At 37.0% G+C, this 21,951-nt stretch overlaps 2 protein-coding genes across 2 annotated transcripts; both read right to left on the minus strand.

Annotated features, from left to right (window-relative positions):
* Nucleotides 1–1,891: 1,891 nt before the first annotated feature.
* LOC144478898 (endocuticle structural glycoprotein SgAbd-8) lies at nt 1,892–4,820 on the minus strand. The gene is made up of 2 exons (XM_078197253.1): nt 4,789–4,820; nt 1,892–2,815 (listed from the first exon to the last, which is right to left on the minus strand). Exon 2 carries the CDS (start codon nt 2,791–2,793, stop codon nt 2,395–2,397), a length of 399 nt encoding a protein of 132 aa, XP_078053379.1. The 5' UTR covers nt 2,794–2,815; nt 4,789–4,820; the 3' UTR covers nt 1,892–2,394.
* Nucleotides 4,821–9,419: 4,599 nt separating this feature from the next.
* On the minus strand, nt 9,420–21,395 carry Cpr14 (cuticular protein 14). The gene is made up of 4 exons (XM_078176503.1): nt 21,287–21,395; nt 12,244–12,377; nt 10,560–10,837; nt 9,420–9,837 (listed from the first exon to the last, which is right to left on the minus strand). Exons 1-4 carry the CDS (start codon nt 21,299–21,301, stop codon nt 9,833–9,835), a joined length of 432 nt encoding a protein of 143 aa, XP_078032629.1. The 5' UTR covers nt 21,302–21,395; the 3' UTR covers nt 9,420–9,832.
* Between the last annotated feature and the right edge of the window lie 556 nt (nt 21,396–21,951).

Here is a 21,951-nt window from a genome sequence, read left to right on the forward strand (position 1 = left end):
CTGATTTTTCAAGATTTTCGAATGAAATTTTTTTCTTATTATATAAAACTGTATGTTATAAAGTATGTTATTTCTATTATGCTATACTACACGATATCTACAGTTTATGATGGAGTATTGTTAAATCTTTGCTGTCAGAGCCATTTTAATTCAAAATCCAAAATAATATTTATAATATTTTTCTATAACCCAGTGCATTTTATACATATGAAATTGAATTTTGTGACTCATGCATCATACTATCGCTTTTTAAATATAGTCAAAGATAATGTTAAAATTACATTGTAAGATGATACAACAACTTTTAATAGTGTCTTCGAGTTGTTATTTGACGAGAAAAAAGTGAAGAGTAATAAAAAAATTAGATTTATCAGACAAATGTCAACGAGCTATGCTTTATATACGTTGCTTTCGGTAGGGACCAGTGCATAGGGATCGATATCATGAATCTAGGTGCACAAAAAGGGAAACATCGATTGTTTACGTTCTACCCCATAGGTCGTCTATATGCAAACAAACACTCATATGTTAACAATTCAACTTAATATTTACTCTGTGCGCCCTTTCCGGCGAACAGTTCGAAATCAAAATTGTGCAAATCTCGTAACGTCGATATCAAATAATTGGATACCTTACTTCACACATGTGGCAGCCACTATTTTCGAAATACAGATTTCAAGGAGATAGACGATATACGAAGGCAAACAAATAACTAGGAGTTTGCAGGTGTTTTAAAATTCTATTTTAGATTATAGATTAAGATTCTCTTAGGGATTAAAATTTTAAAAATCTTTTAAAATATCAATCTATATCAGGCAACCACTTTTGGCTGCAGATTAAAATCAACGAAAATGTGGCTATGAAACAGTCGTTCCGGGTCAGTGGTATTTCCATTTTAAAACATTTTTTCAGTAAGAGAATGCTTTGAAATTTTAACGAGAAAATATCAAAATTATAATTCTGATTATTTTTAGTGAGAAAATACAATATGCCTTGGAATTTTAAACATAAAATATCAAAATTATAATTCGGATTATTACAAAAATAAATATAATTACAAAATTATCAAGTAGCCATTGTCAGAGATTGTCGATGCACGATGTTAGACAATGTTATTATTTAATTCACTACAAGAATATCTGCAGTCGATTAATGATGATTCGTGGAACAGTTATCGAGTAAACAAATTTTACTTTTATTGATGGGTGGTCGTTTTGCGTTTCGGTCTTCGTGGGCGACATCGCGTTCGAACTTCTTCGAGTTATGGTCATTATTCAGTCGCCGATGTTATAAATGCAAGCGAACAGTATTCCGTTAAGAAATTTTTCATATAAACATATTTTTATCAGAAACTAAATTTATGTCGGCACTGAAAGTCACTTAAATTCACCTAAATTCGCAATTTGTAACCATAGATACACAAACACAGTACTGTAATAATTAGACCATTTATGATAAGAATAATTAATATATATTAACTATAAAACCATGAAGATGTTACTATAATTTAATAATATCGTCATGATATTTGCCACTCATTAAAACTGCGGAAAGAAGAAATTCATGTTGGTGTAATTCCTTCTTCTTACAATTTATGTAATATATTTCTATTTTGCAATCTAATAATTGTCCTCACAGTTTTCCTAGCTAAATACTTTCATAAAAACATTATTGTTTTGTTAGAAAAATATTTTCCGATTGACGTATTCAATGTTTCGACGTAAAGAAATAATCACTTATTACCCCATGAATCTTGTAAAAATTTTGTAATAATTGTTCTCCTGCTTATCATCGCATTCGTTTCTGCGAAAACATAGCAGTTCAAAATAATCAAATGCGTCAAAGATAAAAATCGTACAATTTTTTGTAACGCAATAAAAAACACAGTTAATACAGTTAAAGAATTTATTCTACTCTCACATGTAAACAAGTAAACCCTAAATGTGAAACACTTACGACTAGACTGCGGATTTCGCTACGAAACAGTGTAGATCGAACGCAAAATGTTAAAAACATTTCAAGAATTTGAAAGAACAGTTATCTTATTATAACAGTTATCTTGTTAAAATTATCAGGAACAAAGGTAAACGTCCACGTAGCTCCGGTATCGAACAATTCGTGCAGATTAATTTTATTTCTCATAAAAATCCGCAGTCCGTTTATGACGGAATAACAAAGACTGGTTAGTGTCGGCTTGCTTATAATAACAATTTCAGTCACTGGGAAAGGATGAATTTTCCGGGACACGCGGTGCAAACAATTCCGAAAACGCGCGTTCCTGCGAAGGCAGCGTCGAAGGTTCAGCCTCCCGGTCCGTTTTCGAGAAGAGGACGCGACCCCGCGCCGGATACGTTCGTAAAATGTTATCTCGCCGAAATGGAACGTCATGCAAAATTACAATCTATTCTTCGCGTCTTTGTCGGGGTGGGCGGCTATCCAGTCGAGGGCGCGTTGGATCTGCGGCGGTATCGGCTGCGGCGGCGGTGGCGTCGGTAAATGCGCGCCGTCGAAAGTGGCTCCATTTTCGTTGGCCAGCCAACCGAGGTTAATTTTGGTGCCGTCCGGCGCGGTCCACGAGGCCGAGCCGCGCACCTCCTCGGCCTCCGCGTCCTTCTGGCCGGCGTTTTTTAAGATGCCTTCTTCTTGAACGGAGATCCCATTCCCGGTCTCCCATTTCGTCGAGAAACTGCCGTCCGGGCTGATGTCTTGGCTTTGACTGATGATGGGAATCGGCTTGTCCGCGGCTAACGCCATACACATCATGTTCAAAAGGAATATCGTACGAGCGTACATGACGTGAACACGAGAAGTCTCCCTGCAAAAAAGTCCCTTCTATCAGAGCAATATAATGGAACCACGATCATTCTAATTTCAGGGATAGAAAAAGTCGTGCAACTTTGCAATGATTGACTCATTCGTAGAATACGTTTTGTTGTTCAAACATATGGCTTGGATGAAAATATAAGTGACGAACTTTTTTCAAATATAATTTAGTAAACAATTGTCAAGATTTTTGCAATTATTTTGATTGCTTGGTAAAACTCGTATCTATTAAATTTTTTGTTTGAGTGAATATTTAAATGCATACGCATACTAATTAAATAATAATAATGCTAATTATAATATATGCCTGCTGAAAATTTCGTTCTTATGAGCTAGATTCATTGAAAGGTGTAAAAATTACCTCACAGTTAATTGTTTGGTAGTTATGACAAAGTTAATTTCGATTCAAATTATCGAAAAAATGCAATGTTTAAAGTGTAATTATTCACTCAAATAAGACAATTAAAATGATGAGTCAAACACCACACTTGGATTCTTTATTTTCCACTTAGTGCTTCCCTTCTATTCTAGTCATTCGATGATTATAGTAATTTTTTATTTAATTATTTAGTGTATTTATTCTCCTTTCATGTTTATATCATTAACATTTCTGTATAGCAGCGGCGTTTATGTTCCTCAGTATTCTTTAGTAGCTTGGATAGACTTTCTCTTTTTCTATGTAGCAATTTTATATCATGATACAGTCAATTTATCATCTTTGAAAAGGATAGTGATTACTTTTAAAAGTTTACAGACAGTATTAGATTTTTCGAATTTTATCTAAATAGAACTACCATAACAATAAAGTTATATTATAATTAAATGAAATTAAAATCAGTTATAGAAAGTCTATATTTTGAAGTCTATATCTCAATAATTGTAATAAATAAAATTTATTTGGAAAATTATGCAAATATACCAATTATTAAAATTATATAAATATACTAACTATTAAAATTATATAAATATACCAAATATTAAAATTATACAAATATATCAACTAATAAAATGATACAAATTATTTTAGCTGTCGTGTACTTTTTTAAAAAACGGTAGCACAAAATATCGTCCTGCAGTTTCTTTTCATTTTAAATTCACGCTTTCACTCAACCAATTAAGTTTTATTTGTAATCTCAAATTTAAAAAAAAATGTATCGCACTCGAACACAACCGACATTGAAAACTGGACAGTTTCCAAACCTGAAAATGAGTGAGTTAATAAGAAAATGTTTCACGAGAATGATAGAGTGTGAAGAAGTATCATAGAAAGGCACGATCTTTTTCCTTTGTTCAGCTAGAGAAACTTGATATTGCTAGATTACTTTTTTAGCAATATGTGCCAGTCATCACTGACAAAGAAGAACCTTTATTCTTTACGCTACGACCCACTAATTAGTAAACAATCAAATATTTCTTACTAGCTTTATAAATAACCTCAAAATTACATCTTCCTTCTTATGCTAAACGCTTTTGTCCCAAATTCTACATAACTGTATAATTTTTGTAACATCATAATTATATCTTTTTTGTCAGGAATCTTCTATTTAATTGACAGCTTCAATAAATTGTACAATACTTTTATAAATTGTTCACAACTTAATAACAAAAAAGAACATTGTCAACACCGATCACAAGAATGTTCAGGATAATAAAAACAATCTGCGTGCAGAATTGCATCTTCCACTTTATAGTAAACGCTTTCGTCCCAAATTGCACATAACTATATTATTTTTACAACAATATAATAATAGTTCTTTTCGTTAAGAATATTCTGTTTAATTGACAGCTTCAATGAATTCTAAATTGATATTATAAGCTCCTCACAACTTAATAAAAAAAGAACGTGGACGACACCGATCACAAGAATGTTTAAGGTAACTAAAAAATTCTTTGTGCGTATTTTCAAAGTGTTCTCGCTCCGCGAATAAATTTGGATTCAGTTAGAGGCTGCCGGTTCACATGTACCTCGGGCTTAGATTTTCCAGATATCGCGTGCAAAATCGTACTGACGACCATACGCCTACTGCTCCCACCTTTTATAGTTAGAAGTACTCTTCGCTATCACCGACATTTTCCGTCAAATGTCACTCGGTGATACCGGTTCAGCCTTCGTATGACCGGTATCACGTATTCAAGGGAACCTTTCCGGCCAGGTTGCGGGACGAGCAACCTGCAATCAATCCGCACCTATGTCGTCAATTATCCTGCACTATAAATATATACACGCTCGTCTTTAAATAATAACCAATTACCAGTCAAACAAGCGTATTAACTCGGCGACGTTTCGTTGAAAGAAAATGAACCGAAAACAGCACGTTACACACGCGTCACGAAAGAATTACGAATAATCGCCTGATTAACGAAATTACAGATTTCGTGAATTCAGTTGCACGCAATTCTTATATTTCGTTTTCTTATTTACCGCTAAAAAGACAATTATGAATAAAAATTTTCACGATGTCGAAATCATTGAATTAATAAAACTGAAACTAGAAAGTCGAAGCTTTGCAGTCGAGGGGGGACTCTAAGACACCGCGAAAATCATTTTAATGTTATTAGACAATAATAAATCAAATTGCATAACAATTCCCCACTTACAAGACAAATGTTCTTTTCACTTTAGTTCGAATTTTTAAATAAATCTATTTAATTTATAAAATTTATAAAATCTATTAAAAATCAAAATTAAGAACTGTTGTTTATAAATGATTTAACTCTGGGTTACATTACGTGTCAACTGCAACGTTGCTTAAGAGGCGTAGTAAGTGTCTCGTAAATGGAAGCAACAATAAGTGAAAATGATTAATTTTGTGCCGAAGTGACCTTTTCTCGCGTTAGAATAGTTTGTGAAAAATTACCTGTCAGGGGGAGCATAGTGAACACGAACGGAATTAGGGACTTTTGCGTATGCACGTCGTCGTGTAAGGTTTTACACATGACGCAGTGCTGCCCAAGTTCTTTCGTCGCAACAAGTAAACCATCAGTCACCTCTTTATTTCACGACACACTTTATCGGTGGTTAGGAGCGGCGGAGAAGGACACTTAAAAAACGGTGCATCATCTTGCAAGTGTGTAATACAATGACGGGTCAATGGTAATTAAACATGACTCGGCTGTGTACACACTTGGGCTATAGGTATGCAAAATATGTACTCTTTTCCCCCGTCAGTTAATACTGGCTAAAACGTCACGAGTTTCGTTTGTTAAAATTGCCTTGATCTTTATTTACAGTGCTGCGAACAATTCTGAATGAGTTTTCATTTTCATTCGTCTTTTATTTAAGTATTTTTACAATCAACGAGATTGCATGTGAGAACATAAACATAACAAATAGTCGAAATCAGGCGTCTTTCTAGTTGAAATCTACCATGTCTTTTTCATAAATTAACTATTATTATTAATTAAATTAAGAAAAAGTTATAATTAAGTATTATTAAGTTTTGAAAAATTCAACTGAATTCACTGCAGAGTTGAATTAATTAATAAACCTAATAAACAGCCACAGAATTATCGTACTGTTTTCGTGACAAGAAAATTCATAATAGTTCTTTAAGGCATTTAAATATTCATTGTTCAAATGAGTCTTTACTGCTGGAGAAAAATCCAAGTCTAAATATACAAAATTTAAGTTGGAAAAATTTACCATTTAGCAAGCTACAGTTTTCTCTTGAAACAGTTAAAACTTGAAGATTCCATTTCCAGGACGCGCTATTTGAACTTCAGTTAACTGTCACATGCAGACGTGCAGTCTGTCCAAAACAGGTGTAAACTAGTCTTTAACATATTTTGCAGGATTTTAACATATGGGAACATGTTCCATTATAACATTACGTATATTATTTTATTAATATTACTGTAGAACAATAAATATATCATACGCCTATGTTATTTTATTTTACACCTTGGCATATACATCATTTTATTTTATATCTTAGTAAATACATTATTTTACATCATGATACATAAATGATTTTACAATAATCACAAAGAATGCTTCAAAGTATACATAGAAGTTATTATAAACAATACAATGAGTATATAAAATTAAAGAGTCAGTATTTTTCAGAATTCTAAATTTTCCTTGACGTTATTAATTAATAAATATTAAATTCTATTTCCTTAACAAAATGTCCATTTGTATTTCAAGGACTAATAATAACACTAGTAATGTAAAAATAAAATTTAGTGTGCAAAAGAAAATTGGAAGAACAAAGTACTATTTTACCAAATATGATTCTTTTGATTTTCTTTTAAAGAGCAAATAGTAAAAGAAAATAAGGAAGGGTAAGAATGAAACAAAAAAAAAGTGACCAGGGAAACAAAAGGTAGTTAGTGAATTAATAGTAAATTAATAATAAAAGTTAGTAAATTATAAGTACATGTAGGTAAGAGACGAGAAGTATATGTACAATAAATAAAAAGAAATTACGTAGAACAAATATATTTGAATTGTGTAATTACTATCTTAGAAATGATTATTTCGACTAATGCAACATGTACATTAAATAATGGAAATAAACCAACATCATCATATTTCAAACATTCTTATCAACATTTCTTTTTATGTTTAAAATAAGTTTCTATTGGTTTTTATACATAGTCTGGCTTTCTGATTCTCTGTTAAGCGTTCCATACATCAAGAATAAATAAAAAGAAATTTTAATGTATCGAGCTCAGAATATAACATGGACGTATTCTTTAAGAAAATCAATATGCTTGCTTGGAAAAGGGTTTACATGTTTGCTTACAGTGTCGAATGTTGAGATTGCATCTCGCGTGTTAATACTACTCTGCGCCATGTGCATTTGGCACCGATTATCGCAAACTTAATTCTATGGAAACATGTTAGAATTTAATTTAAAGCGTGTCGTAGAATTGAATAACAGTCTCGACACATGGTCTCGATCAATATGTATGCATCTGAAAGTGGAACAATTTGTGCGTATATTATTGTAGAAATTATTCAGTTATGCGAGAGGAGAGTGCCACGATCGCAAGCTTTTATTTCTAGTTCCGACGGTTTTCAAAGATGAAAACATCGAGACAGATCGTGCTACAGGTTATTTTATCCTACGCCTTTCCTTTGTGAGCTTCTGAAAATTATGAAACATAGAGTCGCATGAATATTCGGGAAATTTCAGTCGCTATGGAAATGTAAATAGTGTAAGTTTCAAAGGAGGTCTCACGGAAGAGTTATATGGAGGGGACTTTGAGAGATTAATTATTTCATGAATCACTCCTGCAGCTTTCATTTGACCCAATTCGTTGTCCTTTTAATAATCGTAATAAAAAAGATACATGGGCACGTGTAGTTACATATACAGATAAATTCTTTGATATTTAATCTGAGAAGGCGCCAAAGCTGCTGAAGATATTTTAATGGAAATTTCAACGAACATCCGTTGTCGTTTAACTTTGATATACAAGAAATTCAATTGCGGAAAATATACGTTAATTCTGCAAATATCTACGACAATGACATAACGACAAACTTTTCCCCGAAGCATTAAATATTGAATCTCTGTTTCTGCTGCAGACTATGCTTCGACCTCAATTTCTTTACCTCTGGGGATATGGAATGTCTTTAGCTTTATGCAAATCCGATCAAATTCCTTTACGTGTGTTGTACTCGGTATCCTATACTATACTGATCAAGGACAGACGACGAGATTAATCTTCGAACGTGCATTCGTTGGAAAGCATCTTTTACAAAACATTTATGCTGTGAATATTCCTACAATGGTTTTGCAAATTGATGAAAATAATAATATAGAACTTGTTACATTTGTCTGCTTCTTAAAAATATTAAGATTGATGCATGCGAAGACGTTGCATATATTTAACAATTAGTATTTAGAATTTAAAAATTCTTGCAAATGTCAAAATAATTTATATAACGCGATCAAAACTGAAAAGTCAAGATTTATCATAGTATTATATATAATAAATAAAAATTGTTTGCATCCATTTCAAAAGACTGAACTAGATTAGTTTTATTTGCTATGCGGTCTAAAAATAATATTAAAAAAAAAAACAGAAAAGTAAGAGTTTCAAAAAATTTTAAATTGTTTAAATTCTGTGCAAAATATTCAAAACGCGATTTCCACATAGATCCCTGTTGAAGGGTTAATAGTTTGAATAAACTAAAACTTGACATTTTTAACACTTCATCTAACAATAATTTTCTAACAATCATTTTAAAATTGTGGATCAAGAGTTCTTCCTTCTTTCAAATTAAGAAAAGAGATTATTCAACAGTGATAATAATTTCATTTATAATCCCACAAATTGCTTCGACTAATATAATGTAACACGTTTTTTGGAAATTATTATTTAAAGAAAAACTGTAGAGCTTTGTTTACGTGACAAATAAAGCGTTAAATACATTTCATATGTCTACTGCTTTGAGCGGTACCTGCTCGTTATTAAAAACGCATAGAATCTGCAGTCTAGTGATAATTCCTTTCTGCATCCTCCGAAATCTGATAATGAATTTTTGAATTGAATTTCTAGCCAATCGACGCGTAACATTCAAAAACAAAGAGAAGAATTTTGGGAACGGTCGTGGGTACGTTTTACGTGGATGAACAGAACGATTTCTTCGGCAAAACGCTTTTTATTTATATACAAAAATCACAAGTTAAAGTATACGTAATATAATATAATATACTATCGACGCTCGATACGCGTCCTCGGAGCTGCGATAGCGTCGTCTTTTTTTCCGCGTTTTACGTGTGAAAGCAGCGTGCGCGCATGAGCACGATCCTGTCGTAAACTGCCGAACAGTGCGCATTACTTTCGTCTATACATGTAAGATAAAGAATCTCAGAAGTATATAGTTATTATATGCGGCTGGCTCGCGCCGTGATATTTTTTTGTTACGTATAATCCTAGATTAATATACCACACTATTAATTATTTTTATGGTTGCATTCGGAGGCTTGGGGTCGGTTCTGTCCATGGCAAGCTGGCTCGAAATCAGGTCACGTTTGAGGTATAGGTGGCATATTTAACCTGCGAAACAAACATTTATCCGTGAAAAGTATGCACGAGACTACGACGATCTAATGTATTCATGGAAATCGTTCGTATTATCCGGAGAACAGTGTTCTTCGTTTCCGATTACGTTTCGTCGACCTTCTGCCGTGTCCTTCTACCGATTCGTTTCGTCTGTGCCATTAAAACGGAGGCAATTAGACGATCGTAAAATCGTAGCTACCTAATCACGTAACTGTAGCAGCGCAATTGCATCGAGAGAGAATTATAATACTGTGCCTCGTTACTAGTCTTTTACTGTCGCACTTTTTCCATAACATTTATCTAGCGCGACATTATCTTTCTGAAATAATAATTTAGCTACTTGTTAGGCTACAGATCTAAATTAAATTAACTTGAAGATTCCAATTAAAGTTATTTCACGTATTTGATCACAAGAGATCTGATTTTACTAGAAATAATGATTTTTCTTCGCAGCTAAAATTCTTTGAATCCGTCCGCGGAACTTTCCAATTCGAAAAGCAAGAATTAGTCTCGATTACAACTCGAAATCATTAGATCTTAAAAATCCTAAGTTTAGAAGAAAGAATAGTGCCCTTTTCGAGGCAAGTGTGTTCGAGGCTCTTCACGGTTATATAAATACGAGGGAACTCATTAGCAGTACGGTGCCCCGCGTGAGAAGTTGGCGATGGCGAGCATAGAAGGGTTCGACAGTGATTAGATTAGTAAGAAAGACGAACCTCGGCCAGGTGGTCGTGGCTGACCGCCATCGTCCTCCTCGGGGTGAGCCGCGTTCCATTCGAGTGCCCTCTGGATCTCTGGCGGTATTGGCGGTGCCGTGGGGATGTGAGAACCCTGCACTTGGAAACCATTCTCATCAGCAATGTACGTGATGCTCACTTGCTGACCATCCGGCGCCGTGTAAGAATCCGAACCCTGCGAGACCACCGGCGTCTCGTTGTCTACTTGCTTCGGCTGGCCTGATTCTTGGTGACTGATGCCATTGCTCGTCTCGAAGCTGAATAATGATCGACCAATTGATTACATTAGAGTAACGTTACCGGGAGAAACGGTGACTGACGTTCTGATCGACCTTTGCATACTTCCTCCAGGTAATGGAACGACAGATGTTAAAATGAAATTAGCCCTAACCATTTCTGTGCCGGCCGAAATGAGAAAGTACAGTAAACTAACCATCTGCTTTTTATATTATTTATACGACTATATATCGTATTTATATTATGCAAATATCGTTCAGATTATATTACATTATATTCGTATTATAAATTGTATACAGGTTCTAATAGACCAAAGTTTTTTAATAGAATTAAACTAAAGGCACTGTAAGGAATATAACTCTATTCGATATTAAATAACTCAATGGCACTTGTTCTTAGTATGCATATCTCAATAATCATTGTTACATAATTTGATCTAGTTTCACCTAAATATTCCAGGTGATTTTAACAACTAATTATCGACAAAATATATGATGTTCAATTTGTCCTGCGTTTCCAACGCCTAAAAACGCGTCGAATAAGAACTGTCGTCTCGCCTGCAGTAGATTACCATAATTTTCTATGAAATTCTCCATGAAAATTCGAATGCCAATGTGGAGGTATTAATTATCGATTCTCCGCGCGGTATGCAAAAAAGGGACGGCCACGTAATTAAAGGAGAAGCATCAATAAACGTTCAAACACACAGTAGCGATTGGTTCAGCCTCCGAATAACAATGTACTTATGCAGAACAGAGATTGCGGTGGGCGAGAATTGTGAATCACGTGAATAAGCCGGTGTCATTGGGCTCGGATACCTATCATTTTCTGTCTATTGTTTTCACCTTGTGTAATTACTTTGCGTACAACTTGCCGCGCCGCTGATGAATAAACACAATACGCCGCGATTTGTCGACCAAGAAAATATCCGGCGAACATTTGTAACGTTGCCCTCGATTCTTTTCGTGCATTGTCGTCGTGTTCCATTGTCGGAAAAAATATGTTTGCGCGCCGAACTCTTCGCGGAAGAACGCGTTGCCAATTTAACCTTTTGCAGTCGAGTGGCGACTCCAAGGCGCCGTTAAAAATTATCATGCCACGTTTCAAAATAATTTTTATGAAAGTCACTTACATTCAAAAAATTGTTAAGAACTGTTAACTGTTGCACACGTCGCAAAATTCAATTTCATAATATATAAAATGCACTAAGTTGTATCGAATGAAAACACTATAAGTCTGGAAAAATATTTTGGATTTCCAGTTAAAATGGCTCCGACTGCAAAGGGTTAAAGAATCGATAGCGGCGCATTCGAGATACGCTAACTTTGCTTCACGCGTAACAGCGACACATTTGCTTCTCCTTGACCCTTTTCTAGTCTAATGCAGTCCATCTGGGAAAAGTGAAAAAGAAGAAAGAACAGCTTACTTATTGACGTAATTGCCATCGAAGTTAACTTCGAGCTGTTGAGATGTGATCACTGCATCTTTGTCAGCGCCGCCGGAAGGTCGTTGAGGTGCAGCTAATGATCCTGTCGTACAGAGTACGACCGCCACCAACACCTGGAACCATGGTTATTTTACATCAAAAAGGGGAATCGGGAATGCCTCCTGAATATTAAGGCGCAGCTCGAGGAACAGAATCATCGAGACGGAAATCGAATTAACCCGAAAACATTTTACGGGGAACGCGTTAAATGCGATGCCACCGCATAGCAAGTAAAACCAGTTTCAACGTGTCTGGTTCTCGTTGCAATCAGCAGCGAGTGGCGCATAAATAGACAATGATCAGAACTATACGGATAAAGAATATCTCTAAACGGAATGATTGATCAGGGCCCATCGCGCGCGGCTGATAAAGTTATTGGCAGACTGTGGATTTTATGCGTTTGTGGCAAATTGATTAGGCAAAATGTCAAACCAGGAAGATGCTTGTTCTCGCATTCTCCTTAATGTATTGACATTATTAAAAGCAATTGCGGATATTTATTTAGCTAGAGTTTTTACTATTGATCAAGATAATTTTTATTTTTCACAAAGATCCGCGATCTATTTATTATACTCGCGTAATGGAACGATATCGTTTTGAAATTTCTTGCAAAAAGGATAGTGAAGGCGAATCGTTTACAACGTGATCACTGCAACCAGATATTTCCTATTTATCCTATGAGAGTAAGTTGGCAAAACACAATTGCTAACTTAAAGAAGCTTTCCATGATTCTAATGATTTGAGCTATTACACCATTCAACAGGTAGAACGGTTTTCACCTCGCATCACCGTTTGCATGTTCGCGTACACAATGAATATTAATCTCGTCGTCTGAATAAGCACGATTAGTCATCTTCAATTTATACAGAGTCTGAGGAAAGTAACTGAGAACAGAATTGATGATCTCTTGAAAGACTCGCTTGCTACAGGATGCTTGAAAATTGTGTTACTGGCGAGATTTTAAAATCGAATGTAGAATTTCAAACCTACGAACAGGCAATGCTTACGTAAATAATCAGTATGAAGATTCAAGTCAACCCTCGAATTATGTATTAAATTTGCGAGCACTGAGAATCGAATAATAAAACAAAAACTTTACTGATTCGTACTAATTCTACCGTTTTTGTACTACATTTATTATACTAATCTCATATGGAAGATTTCAATCACATTAATTCAGTGCATATTGGTATGGCAGTATCGTTAGCTAGAAAGCAACTTTGTCACAAGTAAAAATCTTGTGCTTCCAAATGATTTTGAAGTTATTCATTCGCCTCGAAAATTGAAAGTGGCAAATTATTTTTCGAAAACGACGCGAAACTTCATATCGCAGAAGGAGAAAACACTCGCCAGAAGAGTTCAAGTTTAAAGCACGAAATTTTCGGGCGAACACAAGATCCTCTTTAAGCATTCTATCTACAACAATGTCGGCCGCGTTGAACGATACCTTCCGCGTACACAATTATCTTAATCATAGTGCAACGTTTAATGAAACGGCAGGTTGCAGCAATTCGTCAAGGCCTCCCGCGAGTCGCAGCCGAACCGGCTCGGCGGAATCAGCGGCGATAGAATCGATGTTGATCTTCAACATTGGGCGTGTGGGGCACGTATCCGAGGCAATTAGGTTTAATTGGAACGTGAGTTTTCAACTTGCTCTTTGTTTCGTGACTGAAAAGAGAGGTAGCGCCTGGGAAACCCGTGGACAATGGATGCCGACCCCTAACGCCGTTTGCAAAACCTTTCGTTCAAATATTCATAGAATTCGTGAAAGTAACGTCTCGCGGTGGCGTGGCGCGCTGTGTGGAACGTCTGCAAAGGGCAAGCGAAGATGATAATGCCTAGAAACTGCACGACGCGGTTACATCAGTGGCAAATGACATTATGAAATACAGTGTAATGCTGGAACGAAAGTGGTACGCCGTAATGTGCCCGTTTTTCGCTGCACGTCCGTGAAACGTGTAATTTCATTCAAGAACCCCATCAGCCGTGAATCTGCCGCGCGAAAAATCCCGCGCCCTAAATGTCAGCCCGATCCGATCCCTTTTCGTTGCCGTTTGCCGGCTACACGATCCGTGGAAACGTGCTCGCAGGCGGAAAAGTTCACCGACAGAGAGCAACCGAAAAGACGCAGACTCGAAAACGGAACTATTGAATCCGACGCAGAAATCATTTTTTGACATCAAACTACAACCAGTTTGAGGATCCATTTCAAGCGAAATCGTTGTTCGAAAAACCAGCGTGTGATGTGTCAAAACGCACAGGTCGCTCTCTATTGACTTGCGCAAATGTTTCTCGCTTTCGTTTCTTCTCGGCTTCCATTCGACACTGTCAAAGCAAAGCAAAAATAAGGTAGAACGAGATTTGATTGACTACATCTATAAAATGATACACTGTGATGAATATTTCTACAGACTTGTGCGAAGGGAAATTGTAACAAAAGAATGATTCCCAGAATTTGATACTATCGAATTAAATAAATTTGAAGATTTGAAGTGTTTAACACTAGAACTACCGAATCAGTTAAAATGACTGGTTTATGAATTTTTCTTTTACATTTTCTAACATTTTTTCTTCTTTAGTCGAGCATATGTTGTGCTAAACATTATTCTTGGCGTAAGTATGTTTTATCATTATTATAAAGCAATATATGTTCATTGTACTCGAAACTCGGTAATTCCAGTGTTAAAGAGTTAAATCCGAAATTACCATCTTGTTTTTCACATTTTAACCAGTCAGCTGTTGCAATCTCTTTGGAAAACGTGTAAGTTATTGTAATTATATTGAACACGTTTCATTTTCTTTATATCTTGATTAGATACAACACTTTTGTAGAATATATAAATTAATAAAGAATATAAAAAAAGCACGGATACACTCGTCAACATTTTCTATCACGATGAGCACTCTCGTCGAAAATAGCCAACTGGTTAAGGAACAGTCGATTGTTCGAGCTTGAAAAGATATTTTGTTTCGAGAAAACCGAAAAGTTAGTCGCTGTTCCAAATGACTCCGGCGGATTCTCTTTATCTCGTGTGCACGCTTAGCACCCTCGGCTACGTTATCTCATCCCTTTACGGTCAAAGTGCAGCAGTCGTTACAAATCGATCGAAAACTTTGGTTCGAATGATCCGGAAGGTTTGCCGGGGATCTGATCGCTTAAATGGTAACTGCTTAGGGCTTATCTTCTATAAATAGGATTAAATTCCAGTCGCATAGTTCCTCATGTAACGTGTTTCTGACCGCCAATCACGGGGAACGATGGAACGTGAATAGAACCTTATCCCGGACAAGATTTCATTCCCGTAACAATGTAATCGATATTTCGATTCTCCTTGACCGTATGACCGAGCTGGAACAAGCGATCACTTCCTACGTGTCGTGTACCCGTTCAGACAATGGAAGAGGTGCAGAAGGCCAAACGACGACGTCGACCAGGACGAAGAGGTTGGACAAGGAAAGAGTGGTTCGACAGCACGGGAGGATTCTGGCTGACACTTGTAACCGTTTCCCGTCTCTTTCCCGCGTTTCCCATCGGTCGTTCTTTCACGTTCGAGCCGCGCGAATGATCACCAGGCACGGTTAAGAGCACGCGGGCCGATCGTTTCACGCTTCTGCGGAGCGAAATCCTTATCGCCCGAAGGGAATCGACCGCGCGACCTGTACGAACTGTCGGCTGGAAATGCTAATTGATCGTGGGGACCCGTCATTACCGCCCGCCGACCGGCAACACGACAAATCGCCGCGAAATTTCACAAGTGTTGCACGAAATGAAGGAGAAATTACGGTTCTGGTAATGACGTCGCGTCCACTTGTCCTTTGGGACGCGCGCGAAGACGGACTATTATGAAAGAGGCGCGGAGACGCGTCTCCATTCATAATGTCAAACGATCGCGAGGGATGATGCGGTAATCGATCATCTTCTATGCTTGACTTTCCGCTCGGTCCACGCGATGACCACGCGCTGCGTTAGAAAATACGTACCGATATAATTGTTTGCGCGGGTATATCCAAGCTGCTAATGGACTTTGTGCTTTACGGTTGCCAACTGGGCGATTCGTTACGATAAAACTACACGCGGACGGAATTGCATGGTGGCTTCGGCAAGGAACACGTGTCATTGCGTGCTTGTACACGTAATTTGATTGGATACAAAGATATCGAGTTCTTAGACTGCAATCGTAACCAGGTGTTTCGATTCGACGCGAGTGGATTTCGAAGAAGAGGAATATCTTTTAACCTTTCAAAATGACGAATCGCATATTTAAAAGTTTAAAAACTATATAAATTTCATCTAACTATTAACAAAAATTGTTCCTGTTCCAATATTTACACATTCTCTTGTTTTTTAGAATAATTAGAAAATAAAGAATATCGAGAAAATAATTTAAATTTCTTTCGTCATCTCACTGCAATTAAAAATGAATATTTTTTCGATTTGTAATTAGCATTATTTTGTAATCTGTTCTATAGCAAATGGAATAACATGTGCATTTATATAAATGTATTAAATAACAATGTTAACAAGAGACGATGTTGCAATAAAATTTTATGTACGAATTGAATTTAAATACAGAAAGTGAGTGAATGCTTCTCGGTAAAATTATTATTGAAATCATGTTCTTTGCTCATTGCGCGAACGAAGATGATAGGGCTATGAATTTGTGGCACGGTAAACTGTACAGAGCACAAAACGATGAGCGACATGCAAGATACACATTTTTTAACAATGTAAAACTAAACTTCCGTGAGGAAAGTCATCAATTATGTTTTCATGAATATGCAGTCAATGTAAACACTCGAATGTGCCATAACTTGATGCCGTTCTAATCATAAGCTTTGCTTACGTAATGACTACGAATCAGACATACCATTCAATCACAAACTTGCAATAAAAATCAGTAAACTTGCAGCTCCTATCGGCAATGTTTTTCTCTTATATAATAACATTGCTCAAATCCACGCGATTATTGGGAAATCCTTCGCTGCATACTTTCCTATTTCTTACACCTCGCGTGCTCCAACAAAATAAAATAGTTATTATTTATTCCAACGGAGAATCGACTCTGGCAATATTTTCACTTACGATTTTTATGTTCATGGAAATAAACGAAGAAAAAGACTCGTTTCGATCGACGTTCGCGATATCATCGTCGGCGAATCAATTTTGGGTTCGGTAAAACAAAAAGGCACCGGCGCGGTATTATTGTAATGCGACTCGTTGTCATACTAGATGTACGACGCATTGAATTTCTACGGATTATCGATTTAGGTCAGTATCATAATTACCGGACGTATTGGGTATGGCAGAACAAAAGGAACGATGCGAAAAATCTGACAATAGGAATCCAGAACGGAGCCCGTGTGTGCGTACGGAGGCATTCGGGATCCTCATCGGTGTCGCGTGTTATTCCCTCGCAATTGTCCTGCCTCCATAAAAAAAGGTGTCGACACGTACCGTGGCGCAATCGCGCGTCGTTCTTCATAATTGTTATGATAATTCCATTCTTAATTTCACGCCCGTCCCGTGTTCCCCCCCCCCCCCCCCCCCTCCTCAGCCCGTTCGAATTCCGTTAATTTCGATTTTATGCAATCGCCGCGGCATCGCTAATGAACGCGTTCGAACGCCTCGTTTTTAATCCTGCGCATGGAACGCCGCCGCGGCGGCGGATCGATTCGAGGAGATACGAACATGAAAAGAACAATGAGGATCCCATCGCGGAATCTTTCAAAAGAATTTCGTTCCCTACAATTTGACTCGCCGTAAATCCGTTCGAGGGAATCTTGAGAAAGCTCGAATTTCCTGTTTCGGGATCGATGGAACCTGGCTGAATGGAAATGTCACAATACCGATCCAACCGGCGAGTGACATAACGGTAATAACGATATTCTATGGAGACTGGTCGTAGAGTCGTCCTGACGCCAATCCTGCGTAAGATAAATGCTATACGCTTATGGCGAAAGGATGCCGGCTCCGCCAGTAAATGGTACTTCGCGCGCTTAAGGTCGGAGATGCGCGTCGACGAGCAAACATGAAAACGGCGAAACCGGGTGACAAAATGCACCACAGCCGAGTGCATGTTCACCGCCAAAATGTCATCAAACGAGATGAGGATAACCGAAAGTAAAAGGACAAAGAAAATATGCCTGTCGAGATCAATGCGTATCGTAACTGCCTTGTCATTTTTATCGAAACTTGAGAAATCTCTAAAAAGAGTGTCGTTGATTTTATAATTATTTTTGGTCAGATCTTATAATAAATAAAGTAATATTGAACATATATACATGCAATATTATGGTATTTCCTAAATAAACTACCTGGTTGAAATCATATAAATGAATAGTAAACTTTGCAATCTTTTATTTTTCAATTCAGATTTTAATTTGATTGCAATTGGATTTTAATCTAAAATGAATATGTCTGAATTGATTACTCATTTTCACTCAGATCTGCTTATAACAAGATAATAACGAATTCTAAAAGTTTTCTCAGTTTCGATAAAAATATTCAATATTAAACACAACAAATTACAACAGGATTGTACAATATCTGAATTTAAAAATGTTATCTGGAAGATCGTCTATTCAGGAACACATAAAACGAGACGACAACATTTAGCGAGATTGTAAACTATAGCGAGGAAAATTCGATAGAGTTATTGCGAAAAACAGGTGGTCGTCGAAAGGCCTTAAATTATGTTTACGCATTGATTACGCGGTATAATTTAGTCCGCGAGCGATAAGATTTTTGCGAAAATTGCGATAGGGGGGATGGTAAATCAGTTACACATTATCGGATCAGTATAATATACAGTAGGGTCATTATCGGCACGCGTAACTTTGTCACATTAATATCGCTTTCCAGCATTAACGAGCAGCCCGCCTTCGAATAACGTTAAAAACAATATTCCGCCGGTCGCATCGAGTTTCGACGATTTTTCACGGCGTCCTCTGATAAAAAAAAAAATATATTCCGTTGACGCGGGGAAACTCATGTTTCCCATTTATCTCGCGCATTCTATTTCGGCAAATACGACGCCATGTTGCGAGCGTATAGCGAAACGTTATCGCACGCACGCAGTGCGATGACACGAGCGTGGAAAAAAGGAGAGAAACGTAACGCGATATTACGAATGATTACGAATAAATCGCGGCGTTCGGGCATTACATTTGCACGCATCGTTTAGTCTTATCTGGGCGCCACGATTAGATTTAGATGTTTTCGAAGCCGCGGAAAATCGCGATTTTTACGTGTCATGCGACCTCATGGTACGCGACGGCACAGAAAAAACGCGCGCCGTTATATGATCTGTCTTGTCCGCGTCCCAAAATCGAAAAAAAAAAGATGAACGCGGAATGGGAAACGTAATACTAAGAATATTACGAACAAATTATCGAAATCAAAAGCAATAACGCACTCGACTATGAAATTTCATGTTCAAATTTGGAAAATTTGTCTACGAAAATAGTTAGGAATCTTGCAAATTTTTTAACTCAAAAATTGACTAATATATTGCGAACGTTCATGCGAAGTTTAAATTGTTCGCCTCGATTGCAACAAGCTGAAGCAAAGTAAAACTTTATTTCTGTTATTTCGAATATTAATACGCTCGGCTCCAAGCACTAAAAGTGGTTTTGCTGCACCTTACGATAGCTAAAAGATTGCACTTATTTAGAATTTGTATAATTCTTATTTTAATGTAGGTTATTACTAAAAACATTACAGATTTTAAGCAATGAAATCTAGTATTCTAATTTCGAAGATTTTTCTATGCAAATTTTGTAATTATATAAATCGTTAAACTGAACTTATGATTACTATACTGCGGATCTTTATGCGAAGTAAAATTTATCTATCTTAATTGCAATAAACTAAAGCAAAGCAGGATTTTATTCACTTCACTTAACATGCTCAACACCAAACGCACCGAGCACTAACAATGACTTTGTCCCATCTTATGAAACTTACAGAAATGCATTTACTTAGAACTCGCGCAAATTTTTATTATAATATATGTTTGGATACAACAATTTAGTGAATAATTTCCTATAGAAGTATCTTTGTAATTTCAGTAATTCTAAAATTGAAAAGTGGAAATCAGTTATGGCGCGTTTAACGTTAATAATCCGAAAATAGTGCGACAATATTTTCAAACTCTAATGGTTTTAACACTTTCTTTTCCTTCTACTCATTTTTATCAGAAACGCGTAAAATTCGCGGTGTAGTAATTCAAATAAAATATTTGAGTTAATAATTTCAAAAGTCCATAGCCTTAGAAATACGATTGCAAATCAAGGTGTTACAAACTGAGCGAAAACAAGTTAGTAATTTGACGTGTCTCTAAGATCACGGATGCTTCAGATCGAGTCAGAACAATTTGTTATTTCACGGACTGTAGTCTCAGAAATACAGTTGCAGACAAATCTCTAGCCTCAGAAATACAATTGCAGACAAATCTCTAGCCTTGGAAAAACAGTAGGAAACAAAATGTTTCGGATTGGCTCGGAACAAGTTAACAGTTACACAAGTCTCCGGCCTCAGAAATACAATTACAAACAGGATGTCTCGGTTTGAGCCGGGACAAGATATGGACTTCGAAGAGTGAACTATCGACACGTGTTATCTCGCGAATCCTTATCTACCCGAGAGTGTTGCAAACGAGTTCAGCAGAAAAGAAACTGCTGGTAGAATTTCGAATGAAAAACTAGAGATTTTCCTACCGGTGCTTGTCTATCCTCTATCCCGTCGACGACGGTCTTCGAAACGATGCAGTCCGACGAAGCTAAGCAAGACTGACCGGCGCGAACCACGAAATTTTTCTTCGGGTGACCAACGCGAATCAATGACCACGAACTCGCCTAACACCGACGATAACTCACAACCCGTGCTAACAACGTTAACTCACCGAGACTCGTCTCTCTCGCCGATGAAAGCCAGATCTCGCGGGCTACTGTACACCGCGTGTCTTACTGACTGAGCACCTACCTTGATAGTGAACATAATCTCTCTGTCACACGGACACCGGCGATGAAGCGGTTAGGATGCAGATGGGTTGGTACTTGTGCTTCTTCGTCAGATGCTTCGGCTCTTTATATACACGACCGTAGCAACGTGGTACAGTGAAAGGGGTCATCCCTGCCCTCTTCACAATGCACTTCATCTGACCAGTGCATCTTCGGAAAAATGCTCTCGGATGAATCGTGAATAGATCATCGTCGGACGGCAGACGGACGTCAAGGTGGACCCGGTTTTTTCGGCCGATCGGTCGTTCGTCACCCGGAAATCATTTGGACCGACACCGAAATCTAGCCGTTCTATCGTGAGAGGACACTTCGCGTGTAGGTGGCTTCCGATTATGGCTCGTGCGACGAGTTTCCTAAAACAGCTTTCGGCCGGGATACAATTAATATGCTTGAGAAATTTAAAGGTGAGCCGCATTTTTTGGTGTGCGCTTTTGGTGCATGAAATGTTTTGCCATTTTCAATGGGTTATGGGTGCTACGTTTGTAACGCGAGAGCAACTGTTTTACATAATTTATTTCATTCATTTAATCTACGGAGAAAACTTTTCTTTACAAGTATAATTATAAATATTGATAATTTTTAGATAGTCTATAAAGTTTATAAACTTATTATCAACTCTACAATTAT

The sequence above is a fragment of the Augochlora pura genome, chromosome 3 (assembly GCF_028453695.1).
Source record: "Augochlora pura isolate Apur16 chromosome 3, APUR_v2.2.1, whole genome shotgun sequence".
In the NCBI taxonomy this organism is placed as follows: domain Eukaryota; kingdom Metazoa; phylum Arthropoda; class Insecta; order Hymenoptera; family Halictidae; genus Augochlora; species Augochlora pura.